Source organism: Pezoporus occidentalis, unplaced genomic scaffold (assembly GCF_034315485.1).
Source record: "Pezoporus occidentalis ecotype Australia unplaced genomic scaffold, CSIRO_AGI_Poc_V1 ctg46, whole genome shotgun sequence".
NCBI lineage: Eukaryota > Metazoa > Chordata > Aves > Psittaciformes > Psittacidae > Pezoporus > Pezoporus occidentalis.
Genome location: NW_026915791.1, coordinates 4652564 through 4670950, shown reverse-complemented (window position 1 = coordinate 4670950; position 18387 = coordinate 4652564). Strand labels below are relative to the sequence as shown.

At 39.9% G+C, this 18387-nt stretch overlaps 1 protein-coding gene across 1 annotated transcript in view; it reads right to left on the bottom strand.

The window, feature by feature from the left end:
- The window catches only part of SPTBN5 (spectrin beta, non-erythrocytic 5), a 98139-nt gene that overhangs the window by 71347 nt on the left and 8405 nt on the right, over nt 1-18387 (bottom strand). The window contains exons 6-20 of the mRNA XM_062635716.1: nt 17649-17877; nt 13895-14526; nt 12790-12928; nt 11144-11376; nt 10575-10728; nt 9527-9727; nt 8140-8346; nt 6851-7042; nt 5999-6151; nt 5351-5481; nt 4528-4779; nt 3574-3861; nt 2691-2937; nt 1735-1874; nt 685-784 (exon numbers count right to left, since the gene is read on the bottom strand). Of these exons, the coding sequence (XP_062491700.1) occupies nt 685-784; nt 1735-1874; nt 2691-2937; nt 3574-3861; nt 4528-4779; nt 5351-5481; nt 5999-6151; nt 6851-7042; nt 8140-8346; nt 9527-9727; nt 10575-10728; nt 11144-11376; nt 12790-12928; nt 13895-14526; nt 17649-17877 (3298 nt within the window). The remainder of the gene's footprint in view (nt 1-684; nt 785-1734; nt 1875-2690; nt 2938-3573; nt 3862-4527; nt 4780-5350; nt 5482-5998; nt 6152-6850; nt 7043-8139; nt 8347-9526; nt 9728-10574; nt 10729-11143; nt 11377-12789; nt 12929-13894; nt 14527-17648; nt 17878-18387) is intronic.

Below are 18387 nucleotides of genomic sequence, written 5' to 3'. Positions count from 1 at the left end.
CAAACAGGATTAAATTGATTTAACATTTGAGTATTTGTGGTTTTGTAGTTTGTCCTTGATATTAGGATCAAGCCCTGATTTTTTTTTCCTGACCATTAGGTAATGTGATGTATTTTCACATAAAAGTTGTTCTACATAATCAACAAAACTGAAGAAGTATGAACTTGAACCATTGATGAGCTTTTAAGCCCTCAGTGTAATATTACTTCTCCCTTTATTGCCACATTACTATCTATTGTCTTTGTCAGTGAAGGTTTGCAGTTTTCGTAATTATTTTAAACATAAGTGGTCCAGCCCTCCAGTATAACTTTGTATCTCTGCACTGGAAGCTAAATTTGGTGCCAAAAGTACAGTTACCGTAAGTAACTGTGACCGATTATTAAGGGACAGAACAATAATAAGTAATGAATAGAATAAACTCATCCAGTAGACAAAACATTTTGTTGATATTTTTAATTTGGTATTTCCATTTTTGTTTTGGTATTTTGTTGTGCTTGTGGCTTTGTAAGATTTATCACCAGTGCATCACCGGCTCCCTGGAGAATGAAATTCTCTGTCTCATAGCCAAAGAGAAAATGAACTGCAGTAGGAATCCTCAGCAGTTTCAGATTTGTGCCATATTAAGACAAAGGGTAAAACTACTTCAAACATGCCTGACCAGATCTGCAGTGTCAGTCCTTTTACCTGCAGCAGTAGGGAATCCATCAACCTCTGTTTTCTCTTGGCATTGCTTTGTATCAGCCGCTCCCACCTTTGCCGAAGAGTGACCATTCTCTCTTCAATACTACCAAGAAAAACAGGAAGTCTGATGCAGTACTAGTCATATTGGTCCCCCTTGGCTTAACTGTAGTCATGACTGTGATATAAATAGAATCTAGTTCAACGCCTATGTTAAGAGGAGGAAGGGATGTACATCCCTGTCCCATGACCATGCTGGACATGCAGGACAGCATCTACGGCAAGCTACTGCTTGCCAGCTGCTCTGGATTTTCCTTTTGCATGGCTGTGTTATTGCAGTCATGTAAAACAGTCAGACCTTTCTCTTTCCCAGATATTCCACCTTAACTAATAATTTTCTCTGTGATGCAAATGCAATGAGGCTCTGGAATGGCCTTCTCATGGTAGTAAGTGCTGGCAAGAAATCAGATTTTAAGAGGAGTTTTGTAAATTTGTGCAGGGAATTTTCAAGACATTATCACTTGTGACCACAACATGGTCTTTTTTGACCCAAGAGGTCCATTCTGACCCTGCATTTCTGATTCTTATTTAAGCAGAGGTCCCCTTACTAGATCCTGCTGGCTCTGGCACAGTGAAAAAAAATCACAGATGATATTTAGCTTTAACAAAAACATGAAGCTGCTACTGATGAGTTATTTCCTCGTGAAGACTTCTGTAACTTTTTAACAGCAAACATTAATTCTAATATGTGATACCAATAAATGAAGGAAAACCTTTTTCATGTGAGTATTTAATGGGTTTACGTTACAGAATTTTTAACACTATACACAATTTATTATACAAGGTGAATTATTCTAGCTTTCTGTCAAATATTGCTTTTAATTTATAGCATTTCACTTATTTGTCCTGAGAGCATAAAAGGCCTTTTTCTTCCCTCATTCGGCAGGTCACATCAGTCAACTAAATGCTGGATCAGGATTTAGTTTGTAATCCAATGCTAATCACACTGGATCTTTTATTAAAGCTAAGTGAAAAAGGAAAGAGTTTTGAACTCACACACGAGATGCAAAGTGCCTGTTCTCTATTAGATTCACCCCATTTTCATTCAGTGCTTCAACTCGTCTCTTCAGTGCCATCAGCAGTTGCTCAAATTCCTGATGCTGCTTCAGCAGGCTTCTAACAGCATCTACATGGTCCTGAATTTAAGAAAGAAAATTTGATCAAGTCTTCTCTTGGTCATATGTTGCTTCTGTAACAATGAAAAGGAAATCAAACCTTATTTTTCTCTTTCTCTTTCAGGCAGGAGATACAGTATACAATTTGCATGTGCTTAAGGATGTTTAGGGCTACAAACAAGCAGCAGGTGCTTAGGTTTCTACCATACCTGATATGTCTGGTTTATGTTTCTATTATGGTTCCATTGTTACCCTTTAGGAAAATCTGCATTTGAAATTTATGCCAGCACGCCAGCATATCTAGGGACCAGCAATACGAAAGGGCATAACTAAAGTAAAACTATTCCACTAAGTTGACCCAAAAGTATCAAAGTTTCAGTTTCAGCTTAAAACACAAAAGATGATGAGATATCACAGCCTCCTCCTTCACTCATCTTGTGACCATTGCCTGAATTGTTTTTTCCATCCATTTGCATTAACATTTTAAAAATACTCAAAGAAAAGAAAAAGCTTTATTTACTAAAAAGTCAGATTTTTACTTCACTAACAAAAAAAATACATCCAAACCAAAACCTGTTTTAATGCTTAGCCTCCAAATGGATGAGTCATTGTATATAAATCACCTGACATGTACAGATACAGCAACAAATCACAAATTATCTGTTTTAAAAATGTTTGTTCTCAAAAAGACCATAAAAACATTAATAAGAATGTGACAGTCTGGTTTCCAATGCCATGACCAGAAAAATGAGGAAACTGATCTAATTAAGAATATTGTTTGTATTCCCTGGATGGGGGGGTGAAGTAGGAGAAAACAGAATCAACTGCTGTACATACCCCAAGGTCATCTCCTCGGAGGAAGGCCTCATGGCCAGAGAGGGCTGCATTGATGCGGTCCCCCTCCCTGTTGAGCTTTTGCAATTCCAGGCCATCCTGCAGCTTTTTCTGTCTCTGTTCCCACATTTTCTCCAGCTCTTTGCTCTCCTTGGCAAGACGCTCCATGGACTGGTGGACATCTGTGGTCCTGCTGTTACCGGGTTGTTCGTGGATTACTTTGTGCCCTAGTTCTTCCAGCTGTACAAATCTACCCAGAGTCAAAAGGAAAAGTGAGACCTTACTGTATAAGGGTGTATAAATTCTCTTTCATCACAGCTCTTTGTGTTCTTAGCAGTGCCTAGACATTAAGTTTTCCTCCATCCTTTTCACTCTTTTCCTGCTAGCCATGGTTGTGCACCACAAAATGCAGCTGGTTATTTCCTCAGGAGGAAGGAGGCGGAAGTGAGATTGCCCCATTTAAGCAGGCTTTCCCATTAAAAGGGAGAGAAGTTGCATCATATCTGGCACTTCATATATGTGCAGAAGGAGCACTGAAGATGATGACAATGGGAGCATAAGAACTGAGAAAAGAAGGACTGAGGAAACTGAAATAAAGCGCAGATGGCACTATCTGAGAGTGTGAGTGTGTCAGGAGAGCTTGTGGAATACTCCTCCAAACACAAAAGCTCTTTCTTCAGCCCCCCATCAGCCACCAGGATGTGTATGTAAGAACTAAATAGGTTTTGTGTTCTGCAGTTTCCTTTTGACAATAAGTTTCAAGAGCATATAAATAAATTTTGGGTGTCACTTTCATGCACAATTTGTATACACAATAGACATGTTTCATCTTCAAGTACTATTGTTGTATCACCCCACTCTGCCCACTCTGACAGAATCTCTCTACCTTTCTTTCTGAGACCTAATTTCTTTCAGCAGGTCTTGATGTTCTTTCAGCAATTGCTCTGCAGAAGCCACATCAACTCCCATTTCTTCACTGCTCAGTTTCTCCCGAATGCCTTCTGCCCACAGCAGGAGCCTGCGACTATCTTGCAGGAAGGACTGTTGATTTTGGGCCTGCTGAAGGATGTCCTGCTTCTTCTCTGTCTCCAGCTTGAGCTTTGCCAGAAGCCTTTCCATGTTCTCCACCTGTTCAGTGATGGCTCTGCTCTCTGCAGGGTTGGTGTCCTTAATCCTACAACAGTAAATGTGTTCAAATGAATGAACACTTCAGGCATTTAGAGCTTGAACCAATATTATTTAAAAGGAATGAATTTGTGTATTTACGCTTCCAATAAAAGAAAGTCAACCGAGGTAACAAATGCTCCACACTAGCAAGAAATATTGATATGAATATCGCGTACTGCAGACAGCGCATCTCTTGTGAAAGCCTTTAACACTGTTGTGATTCAGTCATTCATTCCCATTGCAAACGTACAGAAAACATAAAGTAGTAAAAACTTAAAACTCATATTTCAAATTCCAGCTCCTGTGCACAATGCTCTTCATCCTTGCTTACCCCAGTTGCCCTCTTTCAGGACCTAAATGGTACTTCCACATTTTGAACTAGGCAACTCCCATTAGTGGAGATAATTTGTTAGAGCCACAAACAATCCTGTGGTATTTATTCTCCTATAACAGTGAAATCTGGAAGCAATCACTTCTCCAATTACTCAATCATATTCAAAAGAGATGATCTCAGTCCAGTAGGTAAACCAGTAGGTAAACCAGTAGGTAAACCAGTTCTTCAGGTTGCTAGAAACAGAAACTCAGCCGTAAGCTGCCCATTCTCTTTATAATCATAATTTACCTGCTCTTAGAAAACAGCAAAGAATACGGAAACAAAGAGTAGGTTTCTTACGATTTTGCAACACTCCTCAAGTATTCGATTTTCCTCTCTATCACCAGAACTTCTCTCTCAATTGTGGACAGTTTGCGCTTGTCTGACTCTAGTCCAGCAGGTGAATTCCCTGGTTCCAGATCTCTGAGTTGGACCATCTTGTCTTGCAGAAGTACCCCTATGCTCTGACAGTCCTGAAGAAATGTCCTCACATCAGCCACTCCAATCAGCTCAGAGCCTTTCTCTTCCTTCAGAGTTTCCATGCTTTCCCACCTTGGAGAGAAAGAACCTGATTATTTGCATCTAGCTTCAGCTGCTACCCCAAAGCTTGCCTTTACCTAGAAAGCAGATTCAAGTTATAGCCTTTGTTATACATGAGCTATTTCCCTTTTCTAGTCAGAAAGTCTTGCATAAGGATTTCATCAGGACATGCATGTGTTGAAGGACTGAACACTAGAATTCCCTCATAACATCAAAATTAATCTCAGTACCCTCTCAAGCAAGAGGACGCTGCTCAGATACTCAGAACACACTGGACATAATGCAAATAAACAAGTGGTCAAAATCAGGACCTGGTTGTGGTCTCAGTTCCAGCTGGTGCCAGGAGTATGTACAGAACATGTACTAAATATAATTAATGAAGTCAAACAGGGCTTGATGTTCCTTTCAGTATTTGTGAAGGGCACCTGAATACAGCAAACAGCTACACATGAAAACCTCCCCTCATAAAAACCCTCTCCCTGGGACATAAAAACCTAACAGACAGGTATTCTCTCTGAGCAGTGTAGATTGGGCATGAAAGCTCAGCTCTCCAATTGTCTCCATGAGACAGTAGCAGCTTTACCTGATGTTGATCTCTTCCAGCCATCTCTGGATCTCATAATATTTGCTGGGACTGATCTTCCCATATTTAGCAGCTAAGTTTTCAATATCTCCCAGCTGACCTTTCCCTGCAGCTAGTTCCGTTAAAAAGCCCTGAAGTAGAAAAGACATAAGAATGCAGAACTTGAAGTTTTTCTATATCTATGGACATGATTCTTAATAATGTCATATCTACTTACCTCCCACTTTCACACTTGGCTTCTACATTTACTTGACACCTATCTACCTAGGGCATGTCATTCCCCTATAGCCATCCTGACCTCCCCTGGTGTGCACACTACACACCTATACACATAAGTCCCCTTCCACTGGAATGCGAATGCACTGCAGGATTTTTTCATCATGCATTTTTTTTTCAAGCGGTATAAGATAAATCACAAAAAGTCCTTTTATGCCATGATATTTGTACAGGATACCACATCCACAGAAGTTAAAAGCTTGAATAAGCTCAGCATAGTTTGTACAAAAGAAATATCTGAAATATCTATGCATGACTCCATGAGTTGAAATGAATGAAAAGACTCTAAAAAATTCATTCTGCAATTTAATCTGTTCTCCCAAGGTCAGTCTGATTTAAAAGAAATCATCTGTGAGCAGGGAAAAGGGGTACCTGATATTTTTGCTGCATGACCTCCACATTGTCTGCTTGAGGCTGAAGAGTCCGGAAAATGTTCTCTTTATCTTTCATCCATGACTGAAATTCTTCACAGGAGCTACAGAAGCGGTAATATCCAATCATCTCCTCTAGAGCCTTTTTTCTGTCCTGTAAAACAGATGAAGAATGAAGTATTGTTGCAATAACTCCTTGCCATTTGCAGGAAAAAAAAATCATTGCATTTGAACTACAGGTGGTAGCTTTGTAGTTTTGCCAGACGCTGCTGAAAGAGAACAGAACCTGTTTCATGAAGATCACAATCCTTCTTCCCAGAACAAAGTAAGAGAAGCAGTTGGAGAGTGCTCAGCCTCTGACAGGCAGCAAGGCTGTGCTGCTTGCTGGTGATGTCAGAAGATTCACCTCAGTAATCTATGGAATATGTAAAATTCCCATAAAACATGATTTTGTTGGTCTTTAGGGCAGAACTGTGCCAGTCGGGAGTGAAAAGCAATAAATAGAGAATGCAGATTATGGTTATTTTTGCTAGTATCAAGCAAAACAGCCTGAAGATTTAGGAGCTGCAGCAAGCAAATATTATGGAGGAAAAAAACACACAAAACCCCACTCTTCATAAAGTAAAAAGACTCCCCATTAAGTAAATGGGAAATTCACTAATACAAAATATATTTTGATACAAAACTGTGGTGATAATCTCAAGCCTTCAGGTCCCATGGGACTTCACAGGATTGAGGCACGTTATTAAACTGAAAGGCAGAAGCCAGCACAGCTCTTCACATAACCTCACTTTGCATTGCTTTGGACTTGACTGTTTTTGAGAACTGCAAAGCACTGGAGGGGATACTATACCTCAGCCATGCTCTGTAGATTCTCATAAAGTGAATCTATTTCACTTTGGGTCTTCCAGATGTTCTCTGGAAGAAAATGAACATCTGGACTGGAGGTTCCGGGGAATGCAGTTTCAGATGTTGCCCAGGTTCGACTGAATGGTAGCTTAGTTGTCTTTTGATTTAAGTCCCCTGGGGCTTCTGTCTTCGCAATCTGTTAAGCAAAATTTAACAGCATCAATGGATGAATACCTCTGATTTCAATAAAAAATTCACATGGAAGCAAAACTTGAACTTGCTGGTTCAAATCACAGCATTCTGACCCATTTCCAGTATTTGCTTGAATCTGAAATTTGTTTTAGACTTGTTTACAGAAGTTTATTTTAGCTCATTTCAAAATCTGTTGATTCAGGAAAAATTCTTATTTTGTGCCCACATCAAGGTTGTTTTGTTGGGATTTTTGATTTTTAAAATTGCCAAAGATTTTACTATGCTCATAGTTCTATTTGGGGTGATGTCTTAGTACCCAAACATTTCCAGTTTCAAAGCCTATGAATGCCCTAGTGAATAAATGTTTATTTGTACATTGATACCATCTTGTCACATGCTTTTTCATGTTTAATAACAAGCAATGAAGTTTTTGTTCCAATAAAAATTAATGTCGTAATTATGGGGTAAATTAAAGAGACAAAGTGATGCTCACAGTTCTCAGACTGGTTTGGCTAAACATTGAATGATAGTGGAAGTACGAAAGAGCAAGCTATGGAATGTGTTATTCATGTCCCTTGAACTGTGTTGTCAGACAAGCTGATCTCAAGTCAAATATTCCCTTTTATTCAGTGAAAAAGAGGGGCATCTGCAAAGGTTGACTTCATCCCGTTTGCCTTAAACATCCATCGTGGGGTGGTACCAATTGCTCCTGGAGCTGTGGGTTGGTTCACTGCTATCTTAGATCGCCAAAAGAATTTGTAAAGATGTTTAGATTAAATGTCTGCTTTTTAAAGCTAATTGAAATTAATAATGTTATGAGAATAAAGAATGAGCAGGTATTTGTAAGGACTGGTATAGGGAACGTGTATTTCTAGTGTTTTACAGAACGCTATCTAGGTGGGCTATGGGTGGCCAAAGAAGTTCTTTGTCAGCTAAAAATTTGCCTCAATTGTAATTACAACTGCTTTCTGAATTAAAAAATCTTCTTGCTTAGGTCATTTGGAATATTCTATTCTGGAAAATTGAAAATATTCTACATAATTAAAACACACTTAATTTACACTCTTCAACTAAACATGACACAACCCCTCATCTACTTACTGCAGCTGGAGCTTGCTCTGCTGCAACATCAGCTTGCTCTTTGAGGCGTCTCATCTCAGACGAGTAGGCTGCAATCTCCTTCTCCAGGCGCAAGTGACGGTGCAACAGTGCTTCAGCGCTTGACTCATCCTTTCCATAGTCCTTGCTGGCCAGAAGGGGCTGCCTTTCTCGCAACCAGGAATTTGCTTCATCAACATCAGCAAAGTACTGAAGGCACACAGGGAAGAAAACAGGTGATACTGGATGTGGTATGAAAGCATCATATCCAGCTCTTTCCTCTTTTGAAAGTTACGAGTAAGGAGACACGCCGTTCGGTGTGTAGCTAGAAGGTTACTTTAAGGTGTTGTGAAACTGAATGGTAGCTTTAAATCCATGATGCATTTCATAATCACATCAAGCACAGATAATTCACAGAATCAAAGTGAGTGCGTAGATTCAAGGGTTGCCTATAACTAACTCTTTAAAAACTCCTACTTCACTAAAACTTTATGGCATTTAATAGACGTGGTAAAAGAACCCCAGTGTATGATGTTGGTAAGAATGTGATTTCAACAGATGTTTTCTAAAGGTTCCAAGCAATAGTCCAACAATGAACTCAGTTTACAACTAAAATTTTCTTTTTTTTCCATAATTTATGATCTGCCTGTCTATGATTGTAAAAAGCAAAACAAGATTTTGAGATATAAAATAGAGGTATAACAGAAAAAAAAAGAAAACCCACAGTAGCAAAGGGTTATAGCTAAAGCATAGTAACAATGTTAAATTTACGAGATAGAAGAGAGAATTTCGACTTTGTCAGGATCAAAGCTATTAAGTTTTGTTCAAGCATCTCATGGGAGCAACAGCAAAAGTACTTAGGAAAAGGAGAATAAGAATACCTGGCATAATGTTACGTGTATTGTGAATGCTGCTTTTATAAGAACTGTTTATTTGCAGAGCTGTGAATGTTTGTAGGTGTAAAAGTGTAGGTCAGAATGGCAAGGGTCAAACATTTCCCAGACTTTGGAAGTTCATGGCAGATCCAAGTCTCACAGCATGTTTCTTTTATTGTTGTTGGGGTTTTCTGTTTGATTGGTTTGTTTTGTTGTTTGTTTTGCATGTTAGAAAAATGTCACACAGCTACCCAGATCCCACCTCAATAAAGACTTTGCATCAGCACTATTATGTGGGCTATTTCCATTAGCATTTTTAACTTAGAGCAAGACCAGCTGCTCAAATCTTCTGCTCGCCTGGCTTGCGGGACAATTGAGACTTTGCTGCCAGAGATCTTCTTGAAGAACAACACCTGAAAGCTTCCTGCCTCTCTTGCCCTCCATGAGGGGTCATGGGGCAGAACTGAGCCACATCGTGTCTGCCACACCACAAACAACAGCAGAGCCCTGCTTACCTGTTTGATGAGAGCTGCTGCCTGCAGGCGGCTTTTGCGATCAGCCACCTCATCTTGGAGCTGCTGCCACAACTTCTGGAGGTTGTCTGTCTGCCTCAGAATGTCCTCCTGGTGTGTGGGGTTCTTCTGGCTCAGCTCCAAGCCCCTCCTCACCACATCTGTACATACAGCCCTGTGTGAATTGCACTCTGCTTCGAGTGCCTAGTGGAAGGATGAGAGATGTCAGCACAGCTCTGTCCCATGAGCTGACAGCAAAGATCTATTCTTCACTCCTATAACACATACATTTCTAAAAGCCCTGTGTCTTATCCACGCTTATGATTTTTCCCTGAGCCCTGAGCTGATTGCCCTTTGGCTCCCCACACAGAAGTTACTATCCTTTGATGTGAAGCTTGTAATAGTCTTCTCTGAAGAAGACACCTGTTTGTTGACCAATTCAGCTGTCTTCCAGAAGAAACAAATACACAGATGCACACAAATGTATATTAAAATTACAGAAAAGACTCCTGTTTCAGTTTTCTATGCAAGTTCTCAGGTCTCTTCACTTGGCCATGGTGATTCTTTGCTGTAAGGCAGCAGCTCATATAGCTAATCTGTCAATATTAACCTACAGCAAGCTCTTAGGGGAAGTGGTAACAGATTTGTAAGCTCACAAAACATTACCCATCCTGCCTGCTGACGTCTGTCTTTTCACCATCTCCTTTACCCACATCTCTCTTAGCCAGGAAACATGAGTAAGAAAACAACAAAAACTACCAACCTTTTATTTTTTCCCTCCCATCCAAAGCGAGCTAATACAGAGCCCAGTACCTTCACAAGAAGCTGCACTTCTAATCCATGCAGTATATTCTTTCTCTACCCTTTCCTTCTCCTCTTGAAGAGCACCCCTATATATGTTTAAAAATTTCAAACACTGATCATGACACTTGAGATAATGAGTGGTTTGACAGCTTTCTTATGAGAGGTGCACTGACTGAATTGAAGGACACAGATGTTCTAAAATCTTGCTATAACACAAAGGCAAGTCATCGTCAGTAAATTAAGGTACCTTGTGCTTCTGAATAGAGGCTGTAATCTGGCTGACATCTTTCCCTAATGTTGCCGTTCTTGCTAGCTTCCATTTCTCAGAGATCCAAGATTCTTCCTCTTTGCAGTCACGGAAGAATTCAAAAAGCTTCAAAGCCTCTTCTAGCTGAGATTTTCTGAAACCAAGAAACAAAGAGTCAGAATTAGGATCCCATGGAGAAAATGGTAGCATAATCAAAGATGACTTTAGAAAATCCAACAGTTTGAATGCCTTTAATGCCTTTTTGACATAGGTTAATTTATTTCCAGAGTAAGACAAAGGAAAGAAAATTACATTTCCCTCATCCTCTAGGAGATGGGGAGATAACCACATGCTATTCAGATTTCACATAAAGCAAGTCATAATAAATGCTGAGAATGAAACTATTCTTCATCTATGAAACAGAGTGGTCTCTTTCAGTGAACTGCAATCATCAAGTCGCTTGTGCTATGTCTTTATGAATAAAGAAAGGAAAAATTTCAAATGCTTAATCATAAGGGAGTGGTTGGCCATCCTAATCAGGAAGAGCAGAGCCATAAGCACAGCCCTACCGTGACTTGCTCAGAGCTGTAAGGTTCTGATACAGCTGACGAAGCATCTGAACTTTCGCATAAAGCACTTCTGGTTTAACTGTGCTGCCCTTGCTGATTTCTGCTGTCCTCTTGGTGATGTGTGTCAATCTATCATCATAGGAAGAGATCTGCGAGTCAACTAAGTTGTGATTCTGCAGCAAATCTACTACTTCCAGAAGCTGCTTCCCACAGTCCTGGGAAGTCACCAGCACCTGCAAACAAAGTGAGAAACAAAAGGCATCGACAGAGAGTGCATTCAGGGGCTCACTACAAAGAAATCAGTGGAAAGGCTCCTGTTGACTCATAGCTTCTAAATACAAAAGAATGATGTTAGCTAGGTAAAGCCAAAAAGATGCCTAATCAGAGGAATCATACTTTTATTTTTCAATTTCACTACTGATTAAACACTCAAGGTATCAGAATTCAAGGGCACAAGGAATAGCCCTTTGCTATACACCCGCCTGTAGGCAGGTTGATTCACAGTCTGTGCTTGGAGAATTCTACAGTATCCCATTTTAGGGTCTGGTTTGATTGCTATGTTTTTTTTTGTTTGAGAAAATTACTTGTCTTTGCTATGTAAATAACGAAAATAAGTCCCTCATGGTGTTTAATAGCTGGCTGGTGAAGGTGCCAAGTACTTAAAAATCTGTCCTCTTTCTAGTTGTATCAATGGATACAATTATCAATCCTATTCATAACTGATTCCATTTAACATTCTTGTAGAATGTTAGCTTTCCTCACCAGTCTTCTCCCACATCCTCAAGCTACTATGGTTCCAATGACATTATTCACAGTATGTGTTCTTTGCTTATTAATACTAGGACAGAAAAATTCATTGAGTGAACAAGCTACCTGACTGGGTTTAAACCACGACAATAACTTAAAGACAGGTCTTATATTGAATTTAAAATTCACAACTTTATGTAGCATGTTGACTTTTTCAACCTAGGTACAAGGCAACCCATTGATGTAAGGATTTTTCTGTCTTTATAAAAGACAAGGTGAGACCAAAGGATGTATATACACTTCCTGCCATTGCAAATCAATATGAAATCACTTATTTCCTATGCTAAAGTGAAGGATTTGCACTCTGACACCCTGCTAACACTTGGAAATTCTTGCTAAAAGCAATCAGTGTGCATTTACAGTGGAACTTTTCTCTCTCTCAAGCTCAGGCACCTGGAAGCCAGATATATGACTGAGATAGTCCCCTGTTGTATAACCACTGAAGGTGCTTCTAGAAGGTAATCCAGAAGAATTACGTGGAATGGGAACAGGAAGCTGTTTTATTCCAGTTCTGCTTTTACACTTCTCAATTTAGCTGAGATTATTTCCCATCTTTATTTTACTACATAAGTTGAATGTGTAGTGCACCCCCTATAATACCATATCTGGCTTTCTGATTAGGGAGAGTCCCTGTACCAAAGCCTTTTTTTTTTTCTCATGTGCTTGCAGTGATAAATTGAAATGCACAGTCAGGTATCTATGTAAAAATGGTATATTCTTCTACAGCTGAGAAACTTTATCTTCTGTTGGCACCGGCCAGTCCCTGGAACATGGGGGCTATTTTAGGAACACACACTGGTAGCAGTGCAAGCTATGTGCCAGCTGGGAGGGCTCAGTACCTGCAGCTCTTTTAGCTCCTCTGTAATGGCATCTATGTCCCTCAAGAGGCCCAAAATTTCTTTCATTGTACCCAGGGAGTGTTGTCGTCTCTGCAACTGATCCAGAAGATCCTGCCATTGCTTTGAAATGCTCTTTTGCCTGCAAAGGAGGGGAGAGAAACCACTGATTTGGACCAAAGACTGGGAGATTTGCAGGGCTTTCAGCTTTAAAGAAGCTAGATGAATACCCACAACTCTTGTCACTAGTACAAGAGCACAGGGCATGATCACAAAACAGGTCAAAGCAATGCTGTTATTAGTGACATCATGGAGAGGAATTTTGACTAGCACATCAACTGTCATTGACTTCCTTAAATTTAGACATTGCTTTTTATGGATCCTCATATCTAATATCCCACATTGCTTTCAATTGATATAATGGAAAGGCCTGGAAAAAAAGAAGTGGTCTTTAAATGGCCACTTAAAATAAAAAAATTAATCCAAACCTTATCGTGAGTCACAATCTGATTTCATAAAGAGTTCCATTTACTCTTTGATTATTGCTTTTCTTAGTTTAATTACAGATTTTTGGTATTTTCTAAACTTAGAAAAGCATTGAAATACCACAAGGAAGTTATTTGTATGACATTCTTAGTCATTCCTAAATCAGGCTATACTGATAATCTGAGAAGTCATAATTTGTCAAGATTTGCTCCAATCTGGAGTCAATCTGCAAAGACCTTGTGCCTGAACTAATCTGTGTCTCCCCAAACTACACACTGAGAAAGAAATTTGATTTGAAATAAAATGTGTCATCCTCAGCATTTTTGATAAGAGATAGAACTTCTGGCAGAACAAGTATTTTTGTATATAGTGAAAATATCTTAAAACTGTTTCTCACCAGAAATCAGTCTGAAAGTTTGCTCATTCAAGACAAAAAGTAATTAAAAAACATGAAGCATTTGTTTTATCTGCTGAAACTGCTCACAGGTAGAAGAAATTCCTGACAGTTCTACTCATGAGGAGAAGAGCTGTTATTCATGGCTACAATTAATTTTCTTCCACCACAGCACAGAATCTCAACTGACTTCAATCACGACTACAGAGTATCACATCTGTCACTCACTTATGCATGATTTGATCTTTGCCATGATAATTCCCCTGGCTGATGACTGTGGCCATTTCATCCAAAGCTGTGAAGCGCTCCCTCCGAGGGAGTACATCTGCCACAATGGCTTCCAGCTTCTTACTTGCAGCCTCCATCCTGTCTACACTCTCTGGCCAGAAGTCCTGCTTCCCAATCACTTTCTTCATGTCTTCCAAGTAAGACTCACGCAGGGCTGCCTTCTTCAGGAACCTCTGAGCTAGCTGTTCCAGCCTTTCTAGCCTCAGCATCTCCTTCTGCAGTGCTTTTCCCCGGCTGTGCTCTGCCTTTTCCAGGATAATCCAGTGCTTTTCCACATCCTGCAGCATCCTCCCTTCTGGGGGCAGGTATGGCCGCTGGTTGTTAGCTCTCTGTTTGGTCCTGATGTTGAAAAGATGAGCTTCAATCATGCCCTTCTCTTGATACTTGGGGGGTTTCTCCACAGTGCGGAACGTCTTGAAGTTGGCCATGAGCAGCCACATTTCCTGAAGAGTGTTAGGGAAATGACGGTCATCCAGTTCTGTCACCTTCTGTTTAATCCATTTCAGGAGGTCAGAGACCATCTGCTCATATAGAAGCTTCAAGTCATCTATCTCCTTCAGGAAGAACACGATCTGTGATGGGAATATGAATATACAAGCCACATAAGAAGCAGAAAGAAGCTAGGTGGCTGAACAGAAAACATCACCTTTACAAACCAAGCTTAGGATTCAAATAGTTGAATATGTGTCCGGAAAACAGTATTTAAGCAGGTTGCCACAGTTTTCACATTTTTATACCAATGTAGTGACAGCTGTCACATCTGAGGCCAGGTGAAATCCTAGAATAACCTTCCATAAAACACAGATAAATGAATATTATTTAATGCCTCATTTTAGTTTTTATTTAAGAAAAGGTTAACATTGGAATAAACAGCATGCATGTGGAGACTGTCAGTGGTGCCTCTGCAGGCTGACAAGAAAATAAGAAGCTCAAAGTGAGGATTCAGATTTTTTGTTTCACAATGGAAAAAGTAGATTTTTTTTCCCATTCTCAATAAAAAAAAAACCAACAACCCAGATTGTTTTTCTTTTTTCCATTCTTATTCCTGACCCCCAAACAATTCTGTCCCAATCTCATATGCAATTACACACTCTTAGCTTCATCACCTTAGAGTGTTAGGAGACCAGCCCACAAGATCCTTGTTTCCTCACATGCCTCCAGCAGACTATGGTCAAGAGCCCCTTCTAAATCTCTTCTGTTGGAGCTGTTTCTCTTTATATAAACTATTAGAGAGTGTCTCATAGCCAAAAAGGGTTTGGTAAGAATGATAACTTTGGCTCAATACTAATTTTTCAAGTCCAGGATATTGATATCTTTCATTTGTGTTCTGACCTGCCTTTATTTCAAGTTCAGGTAAACACTGGAGGACAGATTTAGAAGGAAATTCATGATGAAATAAAGTGATAGATTGAAATCACTATTTCTTTCTAGTTTTCCCTTTTTTTTTCATCTTTGTCTTTTTACTTTATATTTTTTCCTCGCCCTAATTTAGTAGTCCTCCTGCAGATGTGAGGTTTAATGCTGAACAACGCTGCCTGCTCCTATCACTCCCCTGAGCCTGCTTGCTCCAACCAGGCAGATTAGTAAGGGAGATGGCACTGGGCAAATGCAAGCGTAATCTGCTTTTATGTGTCAGAAAGAGCACTTGGCAATGAATAAATGTCACAGTGCTGGAAGAGGAGTAAAACTGCATTAACTTTTAGTTAGAAAAAGCAGCCCATGACATCAGGGCTCCCTTCTGTATTTTTGCCATCGAACCAGTTCTCACTGAAAGATCTTAGCAAATGCACGGCCACCTCACATGGGAGTGAGAAAGGAGATTTACCTCCTTGAGCTGATTCTCTCTGCCATCCTGGTCACACACTCAGTCTGAACTCAAAGGCTTCCTTGGCACATTCAGGCTTCCCTCCCCAATCCTATTAGTAAATTCAGAGCTGCCTATTCATGGGGACTAAGGACATGAAGAGATTAACATCTGTGTCATTTTCCTTCTGAATGTCTATGTGTGACAGAAATGCAGGGAGACTGGAACACAGTATTAGAAATAGGCTAAAAATTAAAAAAAAAGGGAAAAAGAAAAGGTTAAGTGGAAAGGGAGAGAGAAAAGAAAATAAGTATGTCTGTACAAAATGGGAAAAAATATTGGAATACAAAAAGAACTTAAAAAGGACAGAATAAGAGATACTGTTTCTGGTTTTCTCTATGATACAAATACAGGATCTATCTGACCCTTAGAGTTCCTCTAATACATGCTTGGTGACACAAGGAATATTTCAGGCTTATCAGAAGAAAAATGTCTCCTGGCCAGAGGCTCATGTGTAGACCAGTCAAATTTTACTGCCCAGTCTCCTCACTGCTGCCCAATCTTTGTCCCAGTTCCAAGCCCTGCTCTCATCTAATTCTTTTTTTCAGAGAGCATCACTGTTACTGATACATGTTTCAGGATCAACTTGTTCTTATCCCAGACCACTTTGTTGGCTGAGCAAGCTCGCTTTGCCAAAGCTTTCACCCTGTTACCACCAGGGAATCATAGAATAGATAGGGTTGGAAAGGACCTTAAGATCATCCAGTTCCAACTCCCCTGCCATGGGCAGGGACACCTCACACTAAACCATCTCACCCAAGGCCTCATTCAAACTGGCCTTGAACACTGCCAGGGATGGAGCATTCACAACTTCCTTGGGCAACCCATTCCAGTGCCTCACTGGCCTTACAGTAAAGAACTTCTTCCTTATATCCAATCTAAACTTCCCCTGTTTAAATTCAAGCTGTTACACTCCAGTCCCTAATGAAGAATCCCTCCCCAGCATCCTCATAGGCCCCCTTCAGATATTGGAAGGAGGTATATGGATTTTTGCGACTCCCATTGAGCAACATATCCTCTCTTTCAAGAGCACAGGCAGCTCTCTAAGTCCAGATGTTCACGCAGGACCCATCCTGGGTGTACAGGTTTTCTGCAGGCTATTTGTTTTGTATTTCTGACAAAACAAAAACAAATTACTCCGAACGTAGAAAAGGAACTCTCTCTAAGGAATGTCATAATTCTGTCAGTTTTATCAACAGGCTGCAAACAGTTTTTAATATAATTTGTGATTGTATGTGAGACAAAAAGGTGGTTTTTTTTCTCTAGGAGTGTTCCCCCCCCCTTTTTAATGTTTTGGGGGTTTTTTTGTTTGTTTAGGGTTTGTTTGTTTGTTGGGCGTTGTTTTGTTTTGTTTGGGTTTTGTTTCCATTTTGTACCTAAGGAGTTAGAAAGAAAGGATGAAGATTTTCACAGGAAATGAAAATACAAAGTAGTCTCATAGAATAAGGGATCATCTATTAAATCAGGAATTTGTTGACTAGGCCTGCTTTTGCATAGCAGTAATCCTCCCAAGATTAATGAGATCTGTATTGCCTCCAGCTACATTGGAGCCACACCAGTTCTCAAACAGAAACTCTGAGGTCAAAAAGGGATTCATTTTCATTGAGATAAATGCAATCCCCTTTAGAGATCAGAGTCTACTGACATTTCTCAAGATTCAGGTGATGATAAAAGGTCTTTTAAATAGTCGTGCCATTTGATTCAGTTCAAATGATCCTGAAGTTGAGCTTGCACACAAAACCCCCGAAATAACAAAACCCCAAACATTTCCAACATAAATTTAGCTTTACATAATTAACTTTTAACTTCTGGAGACAGCAATGCACTTACTTTGTTAAGTCGCTTTTGTATTGTCTGGCCTTGTTTCAGCCTGGAGAAGTAATGGTAATAGAGTGACACGTAAGTCATTATGGATCTCTCATCTGGGTAGGGCACTGCCACATCCTCAGCATCAAGCAGTTTGCTGATTCCTAGCTCTTTCTCAGCAATATCGAAGGCATTGTTCAGGTTTTTGATGGGCTGGTCCTGCCGCAGTGAGCTATAGTGGATAAGATCAGGCCTGGGCAAGAAGAACAGGGCATGGCGGGGAAGAATTATAAACCATAAACTGCATTAGCCTAAGGAATGTGATATTACTGTCTGACCTTGAGGTTCATTCAAGAGCATCACCCCTTGCCTACATAAAAGGAAGAAAACTGTCCCTTATGAAATTGAAGTACAACTTGCAGCAAATCTCTGCCTTTCACTTATTTCTCCTCTTCACTTATGGGTGAAAACCAAAGCCCACTGCAGAGGCAATTCTGAAAATGGGGAAATTACAGGATCCCACTATGGTATCCTACCAGTATTTGCAGCAGAATTTTTAATGGGAGAAAAAATGTTCAAGGTTCTCCCAGTGGTTTCTCTCTCCTGCCTTGGGCTGTTTTCTTCATTCTTTTTCAAAGGGCCAGAGAAGGGAGAAAGAAAGAGACAGAGAGATTTCTTACTCTGTTACAGTTGAATCAGAAGGTATACATGCTCATGAAGTATATACAATAAAACCAGTCTCTAAAATAATAACTTTTGAAAA